The sequence below is a fragment of the Pollicipes pollicipes genome, unplaced genomic scaffold, assembly GCF_011947565.3.
Source record: "Pollicipes pollicipes isolate AB1234 unplaced genomic scaffold, Ppol_2.1 Scaffold_705;HRSCAF=810_pilon_pilon_pilon, whole genome shotgun sequence".
NCBI lineage: Eukaryota > Metazoa > Arthropoda > Thecostraca > Pollicipedomorpha > Pollicipedidae > Pollicipes > Pollicipes pollicipes.
This window is the reverse complement of record NW_023596987.1, coordinates 15,701-33,465: the sequence shown is the minus strand read 5'-3', so window position 1 is coordinate 33,465 and position 17,765 is coordinate 15,701. Positions and strand designations below refer to the sequence as shown.

Below are 17,765 nucleotides of genomic sequence, written 5' to 3'. Positions count from 1 at the left end.
CGGCCTCTGGCTTAACTGCTGAAGCTGGCTCATACACTTGTGGCGACTTGCACACCCCGACGCCGGCAAAGCCGTGCGCAGAGGCCGTCACGGTTGTTGTAACGCGAACGTTACCGCCGCCAGCCCGCTGACGTCAGCGTGGTGTCCCGCTGTCCGCAGGTTCGACGACATCTACATCGGCCTGGTGGCCAAAAAGGCCGGCATGAACCGGTGCATACGGAGCACATCCACTTCTGGAGAGCGGCCGCTACGACGCGCATGGCTACCGGGACGTGGTCGCCTCCCACGGCTTCCACGACCCGGACCGGCTGCTGGCCGTCTGGCAGGAGCACAGCACCGGCTGGGTCGGCCTGAGAAAAGCCCGCCCGCCGACGCGCCGCTTCCGTCGCCCCCCCCCCCCCCCCCGCCTCCCGTCCCATCCCCGTAGGTACATGACGGTGGGCGCTGGTGCGTGTTTTAGTCCAAAGATATCGCAGCATGCGCTGGTGTGTGCCGCCGTGAAGGCTGAAGAACTCGGTGGCAGTTGGCATTGGTGCGTTCCGCGCATGAGTTCCAAAGAGCGCGAGATGCACTCTCCGCGTGCGTCCGAGGCCTGATACGATTGAAGCTTTCCTATCGGCCCTGATGGGGGGTTAATCAGGTCCATGATGGGTGTGGCACCCATCCTTCCACGCGTACCACAGAGGAGCAGATCCATCCCGTGCCGTGTGATTGCCTTATGAGCTCCACAGACCGTGGCACGTGCATCACTGTCACGGACAAGTCCCGGGGACTTGTGTGATAGCAGCCTTCCATGTGACCCAGGGAATAAGGGGGATAATCGTGGGATCGTGGGGTGCGTAGCCGTTTTAGCTAAGTCATATAATTTATTCATTCAGGGCATGAGGGTCTAATAAAGTTTGCGTTGACTCGTGCAGCATGTGCCATGGACAGAAATCGACTATTGTCGGCTGTTTTCTGTCAGGTAGAGTAATGCAGGGCTTTATTCCAAGCATTTGTTAGGTGAAATGCACTCTAATATGTGCTGATTGCATGATCTGCTGATAATGCGTTGGAAATGTAGTGTTGATATCAAATTTAGAATGGAATAAAAAGTAGAATAGAAAATATAATAAATTTAGAATAAAGCATTTATTAGGTAAAGCGCACTCTAATATGTGATTGCTTATTGCATGGTTTGCTGATAATGTGTTGGAGGAATGTAGTGTTAATATTGTTTCGTGTTGATTGTTCCTTACGATTGAAGGTAAAGTATGTCGTTTTGCCTCCCAGATGATCTTTCAGCAGATATGTTCCAGGTACGGTGGTAATACAAAGGATCAGACGGCTTGGTTTTCTTACTGCGTATGCGGAGATCTGGAGACAATCAGCAGGTTTAGACGGCCTAGGTTGATTTGTGGTGAGCCTCAAGGCTTCTCGATGAAAATCCGGGATAATTCGCTCAATCTAGCGCGCTTGTTGACCATGTAAGCAGATGACCACATTAAGTCTGTCTTAAGAAATTTAGGAGAAACGCAAAGCCCCAAGAAATGGCGGTTGCTTTTGCGTTACGGAATCGATATTTGAAACGTTCCATGTGCCCATGACACAGCGAGATGCCAGCCGCCCGGTCCGACACCGTCGCTCCGTCCGCAAACGGACGCTATCTCGGAGTGAAACGACACCGCCGTCCTCGCAGAGGTGTTCCCTTGAATTCATCGGTGACAGCGGGTGCCCCCCTCCCCCTCACGGGCAACGGCCCTCGACCTGTGACGTCATCATCAGCGGGACGACTGCCAACAATCCGGCGTCTGGTCTAAACTGAGCGGGCCGGGCAGTGACGGGCTCGGTGGCGGCTGGAGCTGAGCTGACGCCGCTTCAGAGGCCGGTCTTGCCGCCAGATTAGGTCACGGGCGCGCCCTGAGACGGGCTGGTCACGGTGCCGAGTGGTTAGGAAGCCGGCCGTAAGGCGGCAGTCATAGTCGGACGTGACGTGAAACTTGGTGAGCTTGATGTTATAGTGTTCACACCTCCGCTGGGCCAGCCACGCACCTTGCTGACCTGGGGTCAGGTGATGGCGATATCCCAGCGTCGGCCTTGAGGCCACGGTGCTCATCTGGGGTCACGGGAAGCCTTTGACCTGCCGAGCGCTGGTCACGAGTGCTCACAGCTGGTCACAAGCGTTGTTACAGCGAGTCGTCCGTCGCCGAACCCCTACAGTGGGTGGGTACGGTGAACGGTTCCGAACTCCACCGGATCGCGTGCAGCGTCCGACCGACGGGGCCACTCCTGATGACGCCCCAGCTGGGGCAGGTGGACGCGGACGAGCAGGAGAAGGAGGAGGATCAGGGAGATGTCAACCCCTACCAGTCTGCGGCCGATGCGAAGGCCAAGGTCATACAGCTCCGGGACCGGGCGCTGGACCACTGGCACAAAGGTTAGTCGTGCGCCTGCGAGCGGTGCCCGCGCCTGCACTGCACTTGATAATAGGCTGGGATGATGGGAATAAATGATTTGTGTTTTGTTATTACTACGTGGTTGTCAACAGCACCTGTGCAAGATGTTTTTTGCCAATTCTGATGCCTTGCATTTTTTTTTATTAATATTTATGCCTCTGGTAAGACTCCCGATATAGGCGCCATGCCGACACCAGAAGTGGTGAACATGCAGTTTGTATCACTGTTTTGTTGTGCGCTTTCACTCAGATGGTTCGCAGCAACATTTTGTGTTGTATTAGGTTTTTTTTTGCCATTTCCGCCAGTTTTTCTCCTTCAGTAGTTCCTGCTGGCCAGCTTTCGCGGGCAGAAGTCAGCTGAAGGCGACTGTTTTAGGTGGTGCCTTCCTACTCTAATGCTTCATGAGTCTCTACCCATCATCGATACGTGACGTAATTAAGGTTATTCGCGTACTGTGCCAGCGTGGTGCCACGTGTGGTCTAGACTTTGAAAGGCAGACGTAGCACCCCCCTGTGTTTCACTGTCCGATGCCCGCAGTGACCAGAATGGCACGCGTTTTAACGACATAACGCACGATGGTGTTTGCACAGTGAGGTTCTGTAAGTCACGCTTGCCCCTTTCTTACGTGGCTTAAAATGCAGTCGAGGGGTCCATTGGCTGCCAGTTGTGGGAGTGCAGCTCCATAGTCATACGCGACAAAATCGCTGAACAGTGATAACCTCATGTGACATAATATAAACTAGCCAATAAGAGCACCTCTCATCGGGCCGGTACCATGCACACCAACCTTAGCCTGGCTTGACCAAGCCCCCTGCTCCTTTTTCTGACGTTCTTACGCCCCTGGTTGCTGCTCCCCGTCCTCTAGTAGATCGGTTGAAATTATTATTTTTCCTTTAATGTTATTCTGGTGATTACGTACCAGGTGCTTCCAAGTCTATTAAGTCTTCGTGAGCTTCCCAAAATTGATTTCCCTTGGCTCAGAGGTGTGCACTTTTATCTCATTTCTTGGCTCGCCCCCGCTATAAATTGTGATCACGCGTTCGTGTGGTGGGTTAAATTGTCCCTCCCCCGAAGGATTTGCCAAAATGATTTCCAACGTCGCGGCGTAGCGGCGCCAAACTCTGCATAACTGCAAAAGATCAGACAGCGGATCTTTTGGTGTAAAAATTAGATGTACCTTGTAAGGTTGCTGACCTCTGACCTATGGCAGGTCAAGGCCAGGCTATGGCTATCAGCGAAAGGCATTTCTAGGGAATCGTTCAATATGATGTAACAACGGAGTGTTTGACGAAGCCACATACATCTGAGATAGTTTTTTAGCCAGTACTTCACAATTGAATTCAGATTTACTAACAATTCCATTGACTAAGGGTCAGGTATGAAGGTCAGAATGAGGTCAAAACTGGCGTGTTTTTTTCTCGAAATGTTGATTTTAAGAGGAAGCTTCTGCTGCTAGCTTTTAATTTATTAATAACGGCCCGCAATAGACACGCCCCATGCAATTTTTAAATGCCAATGTAGGTCACTGGCCTAAAATGACCCAGGTTAAGACTTTGTTTTAAGGAGCACCACCTAGCATAATCCCTGACTCTTATTTGAAAGGCAAAACAGGATCAATCTCGTAGGTATTCGGTCACCTTGACCGCATAAAGGTCCAACAAGACCACAACCTCACCGACCTTTACCTTAGAACACGTACCTAGCTTCACGGCGGTTGCATGAGGTCTGGGGGCAACTGAGACACCAATCTGGAGTTTGACCTTGTGTTGTCTTGTTTGACCCGAAGTCATGATCTAGGAACCCCATATTTGGACACAATTGAGCTCACGGACAGACCAATATATCCTGTGAATTTGATGTCTCTAGCTCTCTCAGTTTTTCAGACTGCGAGTTAAACTGACCCCCACCCAAGCGAAGGGTGTCCAACCCGCCACCTGGGCGCATATCAACAGGCAGTCCGCGTAGGTAAAGACTTTGTGGCAGTTTGCCTGCATTAATTTTCTTTCGGTTAATACAAGAAGCTTTGATGGAAAAGGTTTAAATGAACAAGAACCTTTTAAACGAGACAGAAAACACGGTTGGTACATGACTTACGGTTTTGCTGGCCTGGACTAATCACATAATGATGTGATCTTTATTTGCCAAATTGAAATCATCAGCTGGGCTCCTTAACAATTGCTGACAAACGAGAAAAGCTACTTTTTATGACGCGGGTGCCCTCCCGAATCGGTGGATTCTGCTGACACAACAAATATGCGAACACCGTTATGGTTTTGACGTCACACCCCGTGTCATCTCCGGGCAGAACGGAGCGGTGAAGGAATGTGAAGATAGAGGTGCTTTTCAAGGCAGAATAGAAAAAGGCTGGAGAGAGAGCTAAAGGGGAGCGGCGAGAGAGAGAGAGAGAGAGAGAGAGAGAGAGAGAGAGAGAGAGAGAGAGAGAGAGAGAGAGAGAAGAGAGAGAGAGAGAGAGAGAGAGAGAGAGAGAGAGGGAGGGAGGGAGGGAGATATATTACTGGCTCCTTGAATCGAGGACATGCCATTGTATTAAAGAAAACGGTCTAAACTAAAGTTTACTGAATCTACTCTAAACTGCAGATCTTATCTTAACCCGCGTCCGGCCGAGGGAGATGACTTCCCTCATGCGGTTTTTCGAGCACAGGTAAAAAACGAATGCTCGCAGTGACACGAAATTTTCAGTACATGTCAATCTATCAATTTGGCATCCTCTGTGTATATCTGAAAGTTTGATCTACCTAGATAAGTGACCTAGGTCAGGCCAAGGAGGTCGATCTCTAAAAACATTTTAACCATGCATAACCTTGCTGTGGGTCATTTTCCATCACTTAAACTGGGTGAAGTAATAGATCGTAACAGATGGTGGTATCTACAGTTTTTATATTTCATTTTTTTGGAAAATACGAGTTCATTGACCTGAACTAAGGCCAGGATTTGATATTTATCGTAATTTGTGCACGCTTGTGCATATTTTGTGTAGTTTTGGTGTCGTCTATGAGGAATAGTATTACCTTGCATGCACAACCATCATATTATCGCAGAGCGCATGACCTTTGCCCAGGTCATGACCTATCTCTGTGAGGTGCCATCTGCAAAACATATTCTGAAGCTCAAAATAGACAGTTTTATTAAGGAATGGTTGACGCAAAACAGCAATACACAACTGAAAATGTGTTGGGATATACTCATAATGTAGAATGATGTTATAAAGGGTCATTAATGTATATGAGATCATTCAAGGTCAATGGACTATCGGTTGCCAGAGCGGAATGGGCTAGAAGAACGCCCGCGGCGCGTGTAATCACATCCTTGTCGTGTTTGTGAAGTTGATGACGTCTAATTTCATGCACGAACGTACTTGTTCTCAGTTTGTTACAAATGCGTCACGAAGCGTCGAAGGGATTGTATGTCATATAGACAACAGCTATGCGATCTTGAGTGCCATGTAGATATCCAATACACCATTTCGGACTACAAAAAAGTATTTTACTGGTCACATGGTCAGGGTACCAATTTCCTTTTGTTTTGCGCTCGGATGGCTGATGAATTTGCACCTAAGTTGGACTTCAGCTTGACCTCTAGGTCACCACAAAAAGTGCTATTTTTATGTCTGGAATGCAAAGTCATAAGCAAATTGTGACGAGTAGGTATCATACTTGTAGCGTCTTGTAGGCCAATTTTGACGACGACATCATCTGACCTGAACCCAAGTGGGGGAACGAAAATGAGCGGAACGGGCTCCGTACAGTCTTGACGCTTATTTCTGGGCCCCCTTGGGTAATATTTGTTTAAACGTGTTGACCAAGTATTTAACTGCTTCCATCGGAAAGACCGTTTTTGACCTTGCGTTGACTCTGATGTGGCCTCACATTTGACCGTAATCAAAAATTCCGGTGCATTCTTCGTGATTTGACGATACCTTCACTACGTTTTTCTTTGTTTTTTCTCATGCGGCATCTGGATGTTGGAGATCCCAGGGGAAGTCAACTTCCCCATATCCCAGGGGAAGTCACTTCCCCTGGGATATCCAGCTTCACTTTTTTGATGATCATCAAAATTTGTTGATCATCGCGGGCCAAGCGATGGGGAGTGGTTCTATCGGTAGCGACGCTTCCACGCACGCCCATCTCTGTCCCCTTACATGCTGAAGCTGATGGTGTGACGACATGGCTAGCTGGTTGGCTTACCGATCGAGAGGAACCGTTGCTGATGCTGAGACCGTGTGATGCATGCCGGTGGGGCGGCTTGGGACGCTCTCGCACTGGTGGGGCTGACAGCATGCCTGTTCTCCGTCCCGGTTAACTTGGTTGATGTCATAAGTTCACTGTTGATATATGATGCCAGTTGCATGTGGCTTTTTTGTTTTTTTTTTGGTGGCGGCCAAAATCATGTATCATCTGTTGGTTGTGCGGTGTCGGTATACCGCGTATTCTGTTATGCGCGTGGTGGTGGTGTGTGGGTCTCTCTGCTAGTTACGTGGTGCCAATATATTGTATTTCTCTGTTGACTGTTGACATCGTTGCATTGTGTGTTCTGTGCTGACTGCGTGATGTCGGTATGTGATGCGCCCTCGGTTGGTTACATGGTGCCGATATATGGGTTATCCCTGTCGGTTGCGTGGTGCTGGTATATCGCGTGTTCTCTACTGGCTGCGTGGTGTCAGTTTCTCTTGCGTGCCACACGGGTGGGGGGGAGGGACGGGGTTAAGTGGATCTCATAATCGAGCGTCCTTGGCTCGTTACAACGGCGCCGGCGTGCCGTGGCTAAGGACGTGTTGACGGTCCATCATGTGCCCTCTACCGGGTGGGTGGTGTCAGAACATGGCTTACTCTCCGCTGGGTGCGGGGTGCCGACATATCTCATGTCCTCGTGTGCCGGTGCATCAGGCGTTCTTCGTTGGGCGTGGGACCAGTATATGGCGGGTGGCAGCTGCCGCTGGCAGCCGGCCCGTAAGCCGAACGGGAGCCCGGAATGCGGGACTGGCGGTATCAGGCGAGCGGGGCCGGGCCACGGAGCCAACATCAGCAGTGGAGGCGAGCGAGCCTGCGCACCGCCCGACTCAGACCCATGAAATAGGCCGTGCGTGAGGGAGATGCAGAGGAGATGAAGTTGACTGGGAAAAGGGATGTGAGACACAAGTTGGAAGATAGGGAACGAGTATTGCAAGGGGGGCTTATACCAAAAGAAGAGAGAGAGAGAGAGAGAGAGAGAGAGAGAAGAGGAGAGATAGAGAGAGAGAGAGAGCGAGAGAGAGAGCGAGAGAGAGAGAGAGAGAGAGAAGAGAGAGAGAGAGAGAGAGAGAGAGAGAGAGAGAGAGAGAGAGGAGAGAGAGAGAGAGAGAGAGAGAGAGAGAGAGAGAGAGAGAGAGAGAGAGAGAGAGAGAGAGAGAGAGAGAGAGAGAGGAGAGAGAGAGAGAGAGAGAGAGAGAGAGAGAAGAGAGAGAGAAGAGAGAGAAGAGAGAGAGAGAGAGAGAGAGAGAGAGAGAGAGAGAAGAGAGAGAGAGAGAGAGAGAGAGAGAGAGAGAGAGAGAGAGGAGAGAAGAGAGAGAGAGAGAGAGAGAGAGAGAGAGAGAAGGAGAGAGAGGAGAGAGAGAGAGAGAGAGAGAGAGAGAGAGAGAGAGAGAGAGAGAGAGAGAGAGAGACGAGAGAGAGAGAGAGAGGAGAGAGAGAGAGAGAGCGAGAGAGAGAGAGAGAGAGAGAGAGAGAGAGAGAGAGAGAGAGAGAGAGAGAGAGAGAGAGAGAAGACGAGAAAGATTGAAGCGAGATATAGACGAACAGGTACAGGCAGACACGGCCAGCCACATAGTCAGACACAGGCAGATAGACATGAGCAGACTGACAGACGAACACATAGACGCCAGAGGTAAACATGTGAGTATGGACACAGAAGCCCGGGAAGGGGCGGTACGACGTGTGTGTCATTAACCATGTCCCATTTGTCCAGATGAATGGGGAGTGCATTATGAACATGTCACACCACGAGGGCTTCTCGACACGCTGCTGTGTTGGATCCGGCCCAACGCGCGACTTTCTGTCGTTCCTGCACGCCGAGATGCGGCGACTGCAGGTCACCCGCATTGTCAGCGTCGGCCTGTGGCTGCGGCTTCCTCGAGTGGCTCATCAAGCGGGCCTGCAGCGGTCAGTGGCGGAAGTGCGCCGCGGCGAGGAACGTATGCGGGGGGCTAGGGTTCGATGTCGTGATTACCCTCCTCCTTTTTCGTTCGGCGTCTTGTCGCGCTTGCCGTTGGAAATTAGGTTACGGACGCTCTGTGCGAGTGACATGGCAGACCGGTGGTGAGAGCCATGAAAAGCTTGGCCGATTGTTGGCCCGCGCTGTCTGCCGAGTGTCGGGTTCCTTTTTTAACACCACCGTTCCTGACGTTCGTCGGTGACGCCCCCCGTCGGCATGATACGATCCCTCCTGCGCCGGCAGGTATCGAGGTGGTCGGGTACGAAGTGGACCGCGCCTGGTTGGCAGGGCCGCTACGGCGTCAAGCCCTTCATCGAGCACATCTACATCGACGAGGTGAAGACGCGCCACGTGCCGGAGGGTTCGGTACTCATGACGTGCTACTTCCACAGCTGGGAGGATGGCGCCAGTACCTGGCCGAGTTCCGCGGCGACGTCGTCATCGTCATCGGGCCGCACACCAATGACCACCTGACGTTCCCCGAGCCGCGCCACCTGCTGACTGACCCGCGCTTCGTGCTCGAGAGTCAGCGCGAGATCGACGGCGGCGACATAGTGGTGGTGATGCGCCGCGACCCGGAGATCTGGCCGGTGCCGCCCACCGCCGCCCCGTGCCGGCCAGCGGCCCCGAGCCGCTGCCCAGCGTCAAGCCGCCCGACGGACAAGGCCGAGCAGGCCAAGCGATACAGTGAGATGCGCCGCTCGTTCGTCATGGACCGCATCTGCAACGCCAAGCAGCATCCGAAGACAGCGCCGCCTGACCCGACCGTCGCCAGGGCCCGGCGCTGCAGAGCACCCTACAAGACGCGCAAGCCGTCGCTGGCCTTCAGCCTCGGCAGCTTCAGCGTGGCGTCGCGGCTGAAGTCGATGGGCGGCAGGTGAGCCGGCCGGCGGCATGAAGCGCTCTGTCTCGGCCAGCGCGCGCCTCGAGACGGTCGGCCTCAGCTCCGAGTCGAAGCCGCGCCGTAAGCGCTCGGCGGGCGCCGGCGAGAGGCGGGAGCCGGCCTCCGGCAGCACCACGCCCGCTGGCCGCAGCACCCACGCCCTGCGGCCGCAGGAGCAGGGCCGCTGGCCAGAGCGCGCAGCAGCTGGCTGTGGACGCGGCGTTCGGCGGCCGGCCGCTGCGCGAGAGCCGCTCGGTGCCCTCGCTGGCGCCACTCTCCGAGCGCACAGAGGACGAGCAGGTGTGGCAGCGCTGCGAGAACGAGCAGCGGCGACCGGCGCTGAGCAGGGACAGCTGGACAGCGAGATGGGCCGGGGACGGCGCGGCTCCAACCTCAGGGAGTCGAGCGACCAGCACCGGCGAAACTCATTGCGCAGGGACAGCGGCGCGAGCAGCAGGCACGAGGAGAACGGGCAGAGCGCGGAGCAGACGCTACGCCGACGAAACTCCGCTCACAAAGCCATCCGCCAGCAGCCCCAAACGCGAGCAGGACGAACCGAACAGAGAACACGCCCGGAGGCCGGACGCTCAGTCGGAGCTGCGCGCGACCAAGCATGAGCCACGCCGTAGCCGGGCCGCCGCCGCTCGGCCGTCGTAGCCGCCGCTTGTGACCGTCACGGACCTGAGCAGCGAGCGCCGACGTAGCCTGCGCGGCCCTGGCTGGCCCCTGAGACCGGACGGCTCGCCCTCCCGGTGACGTCACGGTCAAGGAGAGAAGTGGCCGCGACTGGACAGAAATACAGCTGAGCGTGCGTGGTGCGGTGCCAGATGGTGAAGTTGTAGACCAGGGTAGGTGGACTGGGGTTGGTGTACTTCTACTCTGATAGTGCGAGTAGATAATTGGGACGCTTTTCCAGTGCCGGGAGCAGACTAGATAGCCTAACGTACATTGATGAAGACATGACAGGTAGTCTAGCGCACGTTCACATTCAAGGGACGAAGACGAAAGAAGGCGGAGAAACGCAATCGGTGATGTTTTGATCAGTGTGGAAGCTTCAAGAACAGATAGTCATAAAAGCACGAAACATTGGGACTCGTGGAAGTGTCATCTTTGAAGAGCCTGTCCGCTTCCCATTGTAAGCCCGCCACCAGTTTTGGATAAAGTTGTCAACAATATCTGCATCAATGACATCTAGACAAACGTATCACCGAACAATCGTCCCCAAATACGTCAAATGCCTCTTCTGTCGCTGGAGTTTTTCCTGCGTATGATTATGAGCTGGTAGCAGATACCTTTGCGTCCTAGGTGATCGAAAAATTTGGATGCAAAGTTATCTGTAGGTTTTACTGCGTGCGCGATCACAATATAGCCTTGAGGCAAATGGAACTGAACTCGTCAATTGTGGCTAATTCCGTAGACATTCTAACCAGCCCTTATCACATGCCGTATGTTGTGTGTCGTAACATGAAGTAATACAAATTCCATAGAAAGCGTGAATAAGTGGATACCAGCCGTCGGCAAATTTGAGCTACGGCTGTCCGCCGAGTCGTCGGATCGGCCACGTGAGCGGTTGATGGTTGACCGCGGGAAGCGTTGTCAGCCGTCAAGATAGCCGGGGGGACGATGCTGTACATGACATCGACGACTGTGGAGTGACACGCTTGAACTATTTAGCAACGTCCACGAGGAGCGGGTCAACTACGGCTATGAGAGTAGTTTAATCACAACGAAGAACCCAACAGCGCAGTGACTAGCACCAGCGCAGAAGTGCAGCCCGAGGCGCGGCAGTAAACACCGTGACGGTGGTAGGACACTGACCGCGCGCGCTCGGGTGGCCGCCACTCGTTGCTCCTTTGTAGCGGCGGTTGTGCATACTTGCGTAATGCAAAGCCCGGCATCAAGATGACACCTTGCGATACGTTTCGCGGGCGGGGTATCTCCATTTACTCACGTCACATAGCGTGCCAGTTGCGAGTGGTGTCACGTTATCGTTTTTGTTATTTATTGCACTCAAAACCGGCGTTCTTAGATTTGACCTTATTATGATATTCACCGTCAGAACTCGTCTAGGGTTGCCGAGACGCGGCGCTTACTAGACGGACATTCACGATAAATGGTTTGACAGCGTCCACCAACAATATTGCACGGTTTGACAACGTCCACCAACAACATTGCACGGTTTGACAGCGTCCACCAACAAAATTGCACGCCATTTCAACACCACGCGGCTAGTCAACGGTCTGCATTTCATACAGAAGTGGTGCAGTTTCTTGTTACCTCGTGGATGAACTATCTCTATCAGGATTCACACAAAATTAGTTATTCGCACGGAATGACAATCTCCACTGCACGACATCCGAAGACACGTTACGAAGGATCACAACGGTCGGGGCGACAACCACACTAACCTACGCCACACGGTCCACACGGTTCACACCAACATACGCACGTCTCAGTGGCAGGGTCACAGCATCGTTACAAGCTTCCCGTGAGGTCAGCAGCGCACGTCTGCGCTGTGCAGTGCGCGCCAGGCCGGACCGGCCGGTCAGGTGGCTTGGCCGACTGTCAGCGAGGTCTGCGACGTGTACGGCCGGCGGCTCTGGTCCACATCCACCGCGCCGGCGCTGCCGTACGCCGCGCGCCCGCCCGCCGGCCGCCGCATGTTGTTCAGCAGCCGCACGTGGTGGTGGTCGAGCGCGGCGCCGCACAGCGAGTGCCGCTCGCGCCGCACCAGGTCCCGGTTGGCCGTGAACAGCACCGTGTGGTAGGGCAGGGGCTGCCCGCGGCCGCCGGCGCGCGCCGGCTCGGGCGCGCGTCCCAGCACGCCGTTGTATACCACCAGATCGTCGACGAGCAGACCGAATTCGCGTACTCCGCGGCTCGGCGTCTTGGCGTAGTTCCACAGCTTCACCATGGACACGGTGTGCGGCCGGTCGAAAACGACGTAGACGCGGTTGAGACAGTCGGGCAGCAGCGGCGCCAGCCACGAGTGGCGGCCATCTTGACCGTCCGTCACGCCGTCCACCAGCTTGTCGGGAGTGCGCACGTCGTGGCTGATGTTCTCCAGCACGTTCACGCTGTCCGGGTGGGCGGCTACCTGCCGCGCCGCGAGCGTGATTGGCCGGCCGGCCTGGTCGAACAGCTGCAGCCCCGTCAGGCCGATGTAGTAGGGGTCACCCCAGCTGGAGTTGAGCTGCAGCTGGAAGACGAAGCCGCGCGGCATCTCCGGGGCCTCGTACTCCTCGCAGGCCAGGCCGTCGCCGAGCGCCGGCCGCGGCGCCCGAAGGGGCGGCGCCGGCGGCGACGCGGCGCCCTCCCAGCCCAGCGTCTGGCCGAAGTTGTAGTGCAGATGACCGGGCCCGGGACGCAGAAGCACGCCTCTGACGGGCCCACGCGGCGCCCGTCCACCTCCAGAAGGCAAGTGCGCGCGCCCTGGTCGGCCTCCTCGGCGCAGCTGTTGTAGTTCCAGACGCGCAGGCCTGACAGCCAGGTGACGGCGGCCAGCCGGACGGTGAGCGTCACGGCGTGGCCGGCCGACCACGGCGCCAGCCACATGTGAAGCGGGTCGGACGTCATGTGGTGGCCGTCCACCAGGCTGGCCAGGCCGCGGCCCGGCGCCGAGCAGCTCAGCTGCGCGGCCGCCAGCTCCACCGGCTCGCCGTTCTCCCTGAGCAGCTCGAGCGCCGTGAGCCCCACACACTCAGCGCCCCAGGACGAGGTGAGCACGAGCCGCAGCTGCTGGGCGCGCAGTGCGGCGCCGGCCGGTGGCCCGTCCCCGGCCGACGCCGGTGGTCGGTCCTGCAGGTCCGAGGTGAAGGGCCGCTCGGCCGTCTCGTCGGCGTCGGCCGTCCGCGGCCGGTCAGCCGGGTCCTGCGCCACCGTTCGGGCGCCTCGGCCGGCTCGGCGGCGAACGACGCGTCGTGTCGCGACACGCGCTCCAGCACGGCGTCGTCGGTGGTGAAGAGGATCGTGTCGCCGAACGCCTCCGTGCCTCCCAGCGTGTCGCCGCACGCACGTGCCACCTCCACGCAGAAGGGCGGCCGCCCGTCCAGGCCGATCTCGACGTGGCGCACACCGCGAAACGAGTGGCAGCGCGACTTGTTGTAGTTCCAGATGCGCAGCAGCGCCAGCCGGTGGCGCCGGCCGAAGTCCAGCTGCACCAGGTGGTCGCCGCCGGGCGTGAACGGCGCCAGCCAAAGGTGCATGTCGTCGCGCGTGCGGTTCACGCCGTCCACCAGGTTGGTCACGACGCGCGGGTCGCGATTATACTCGGGCAGCACGTTGATGTCGGCAGGCTCGGCGCGGATCGAGACCACCTCGACCGGCTGGCCGTCGGTGTCGAACACCTCAATTCCGTTCAGGCCCACGTAGTGGATGTCGCCCCACGTGGACCTGATGTTCAGCGTCAGCCATTGGCACTCGGGTAGCTCTGGTATGTCACAGTCACACCCAGCGAAGGCGTCATCGGTGCACTCGACGACCGACAGCGGCGTCATCACCCCCGGCGTGGGCGTGGCCTCACGTGACGAGCAGGCCGTCCAGGACGCGGCGTCGTCCAACGCACTGTTGACCAGACGGCCGCGCTGCTGCAGGTTGAAAGCTTCCAGCTGGCTCCAGCTCTCCTCCAGCGACGTGTCAACACTGCGCTGTGGCGAGCTGGCGTCCGAGCCGCTCGGCGAGGAGGCCACCGAGCCGCTGCCGGTGAGCGTCGACTCCGGGCTGGGGGTGTCACCGGGGCGCTGCCTGGCTCCGGCGGGCGTGGCGCGCCGGCCGAACCGCGCCGAGCCGACACGCGCCGGCCGCTGGGAGGCCCAGGGGCTGGCGTTCTCCAGGTCCTGGATCACCACCGACTCGGCGCTGCGGGACCCGGCCGAGTCCGGCGTGCGGCTCGGCCTGGACCAACCGCCGAACCACAGCGGTGCGGGGCAAGCACCCGGCGTTGCTTCAGCGTTCGTGGCTTGGGTGGGAGGGTTCGGTGTGGGACACTCTTCATCCTCTTCTTCGCTGGATAGCTCGATGAGTCTGTTGTCGCCGCCGGGGAACCAGAGGGAGGACTTCTCTCGCGCGGATTGAACCCTTCTTTCTGGCTGGCAGCCAGGTGAGGCTACCTTGATCACCGATGGCTGGCTATTACCCTTACGCAGCTCACCATTGTATACCAGCCTGCCATCCATACGCAACTGAATGTCACGTACGCCGATGCCTTGCTCTCGGACGCTGCTGCCGTAGTTCCGAACTTTCACTGCGCTGATCTTCCCGTCAGTCGGGTACAGCAGAAGCTTCAGCGACACGGGCGAGGAGTTGAACGGGCACGTCCAGCCGCTGCCGCCCACCTGATCGCTGGTACCGAACAGCTTCGATACGGTCCTCGTGCTCGCCAGGTCACTGACCCCCGTCACGGACACCAGGTCACGTTGCGCCGCCACCTGCACTTTCCTGCCGTGACCGTCCAAGAAGCAGAATTGTGACAGCCCCACCCGCTCCTCGCTGCCCCAGTTCGACTGCAGCTCCACCTCGAACCGAACCGGTGGCGCCGCCCTGGCGGAGGCGCGCCGCCTGCCGGCCGCCTTCAGCGCCCGACGTGACGCCGACTTGGCACCATCAATCACAGCCAGATTTTCTCTTGCTTCTGCCTCTTTCAATGAATGCTGATCATTTCCACAGTCCACCACTGGCTGGCCTCTATATTTTCTTGCGTCAGCATCGACTTCTGCGCAGTCCACGCCGGTTATCTTCTTGGCTTCTCCGCGGTCTGTTAAGTTCGCCATGTCATCACCGAGGCTCGAAAATGCATCAGTGTGGTGCTTACGCTGCTTTTTAACGACAGCCGTGCCGGATCCCATCCCCGGAAGACTACACTCGTTGAGCGAAAGCGAGGCATTGCCACTCGTTTCTTCTTTAATTTTACACATCGGAGTACTTGAGTGTGCCAGCTGATTATATTTGCTCAGCTTACCTCTTTGTAGCTCAACGACCTCTGGGAGATCTGAACTGTGTGTGTCTGGGTTTTGCTGAATGAGTGAATCAAAGTGCATGGACGATAGCTGCGTGGCTACGCCGTTTGCACTTACAGTCACCTTGTTTGCATGATTTGCACGAGGGTTAGAGTCGTAGTGACCCGGACGCAACCGTGCGCTTGGATTGTTCTGACGGGTACACGCAGTACCAGTAACCATTTCGTCATATCCGATAAATGCTTCAGGTTTATCCAGATTGTTCTGGCCAGCGCGCCTTCCTGTGCTACTGGTCGATGCAGCATCCGCCGTCTCATAATCGGTGCTCTCTGAGCCAGAGCTGGTGTCCTCTGTCGATGTCCCGCCCGTCTCGGACGTATACTCCTCATAATCGCTAGAAGGCTCATTTTCGTCCATATCTCAGGAAGTCCTCAAAGGTGTGCTAAAACGAACACACCCATCTCAAGTATGTAGCATATGCACCACACCTTACCCGCACATGCACCACACCTTAGACCGATCACAGGGATCGTGGTTATCGTGCATCACAGTAACAGGCATTAACGACTGCGGGCGTGTTTACAGAGACACCTGGGTTGCACAGCCTGATGACCGCAAAAAGCTCTCATGGCTTGGTATTTACCAGGGCGTTGTTATGCCGACAGCCATATGGGTTCTATATATGCAAATATGTGTGTATGTGTATGTGTATGTGTATGTGTATGTGTATGTGTTTGTGTTTGTGTTTGCATTTGTGGTTGTGGTTGTGGTACTGGTTGTGGATGTGGGTGCAGGTGTAGTTTTGCTTGCAGGTATGGCTGTGGTTGTGGTTGTGGTTGTGGTTGTGGTTGTGAGTGTGGGTGTGGTTGTGGTTGTGGTTGTGGTTGTGGTTGTGGTTGTAGCCATGGGTGTGGGAGTGGTTGTGAGTGTGGGCATGGGCATGCATGGGGTGGGTGTAGGTATAAGGGTGGACAGCATGGGTGCGGTGGTGGGGGTGGGCTTAAAGGTGGGTTTGGGATGGGAAATTGGTACATCCTGGAGTGCATGACCTGTAAAATAATAAAAAATGCAAAGCCCAACTATCAGGTACCCAGAAATGAGACATTCATGTCAAGATGGCTATAAAGGTGAGCATTTTGAAATGGGTCAGCTCAGCGAATGACATTTAAAGATTAATCATTTCATTTCCTTGAACCATGGTACATCCCACCAGCAGTGCTGTTTTAAAATACTGTCAATAAGTGAAAAGTGACATACACAGGAACTATTTAACAGGGTATGATATTTCCAAATCTGCAACATGCACTAAATTGAGATAGCTGCAACCAAATGACATTGTTAAAATCCACCACAATTTAATCCTTGATGGCTGGATGGGTCATTTGGTAAATGATGGCATCAGGCAGTACGAGGTGAACCGGTGCTGATCATCTAGTTCACCAAAATATTGAACCATTGCCGTCTCAAAGTGACACAAAAATGTGGGTTTCTCAAACTATTCAAGCCCAAGTCACGTTTTATTCTCACCTGTAATGGGATACGTACGGCTGCAACCCCACACGGTCACCGCAATGCAGATCTCAATGTTACTTCCCGCATTCAACCCACGTCCCGCAACCCGAAGGATTCACCGAAGCGGCTGGTTTGTTTACGTACTGTTGTCATGCCAACCTCGTTGGGTATTGACGCTTCTAGTGACTATCCACTAAAGTAATGCAATAGATTCATGAAACGCAAACATAAGAGTCCACCGTCAGCAATGCGTGAAATAAAGCCTGAAGCGAATAACTATGATACAAAATATACATTAGTTGCATGGCTATGTCCGCATGCTACACCAGCAGCCCAAGTGTGTATATTCACGCTGCAATGTGTAATTCTGGTTCCCGTGACTTACGGACAGGGGTTTCTTACCCACCAGTAAAGTGCAATCATCCTTCCGGTAATAGTTCAAGGATTAGTGCGTTTATTTAACACTGGGAACTATTAAGACTGCCGCTTCTGCGGCTAACCCAAGGGCAAACCGGCCTGTTAAGGACCTTGAATCGGCGCGATCGGTGCGCAGGCTGGGTACGTTTTTAGATACTAGTTGCTGGAGACTCCTTGCGTCGCCGCTTTCATGGGCATTCGGCTTCAGTTCGCTACTTGAAAAATTCCCCTAGCTTTGTTTAGGTATCGGCGAGCAAGACAGCTCTGGTCTTGGTGTCGGTTCCTTTACCTCCTTGCCTTTCCCGGGCGCGTCCCGCTCACGTTCCATTCTCGGCGCGAACCGGAACGACCAGCTGG

The 17,765-nt window shown here is 55.3% G+C and overlaps 1 protein-coding gene across 1 annotated transcript; it reads right to left on the bottom strand.

The window, feature by feature from the left end:
* Positions 1-11,580: 11,580 nt before the first annotated feature.
* LOC119108916 (katanin-interacting protein-like) lies at positions 11,581-17,075 on the bottom strand. Its single transcript, XM_037232461.1, has 7 exons — positions 17,007-17,075; positions 14,326-15,921; positions 13,686-14,244; positions 13,400-13,583; positions 12,919-13,004; positions 12,172-12,766; positions 11,581-11,591 (listed from the first exon to the last, which is right to left on the bottom strand). Exons 2-7 carry the CDS (start codon positions 15,894-15,896, stop codon positions 11,581-11,583), a joined length of 3,006 nt encoding a protein of 1,001 aa, XP_037088356.1. The 5' UTR covers positions 15,897-15,921; positions 17,007-17,075.
* Positions 17,076-17,765: the final 690 nt, after the last annotated feature.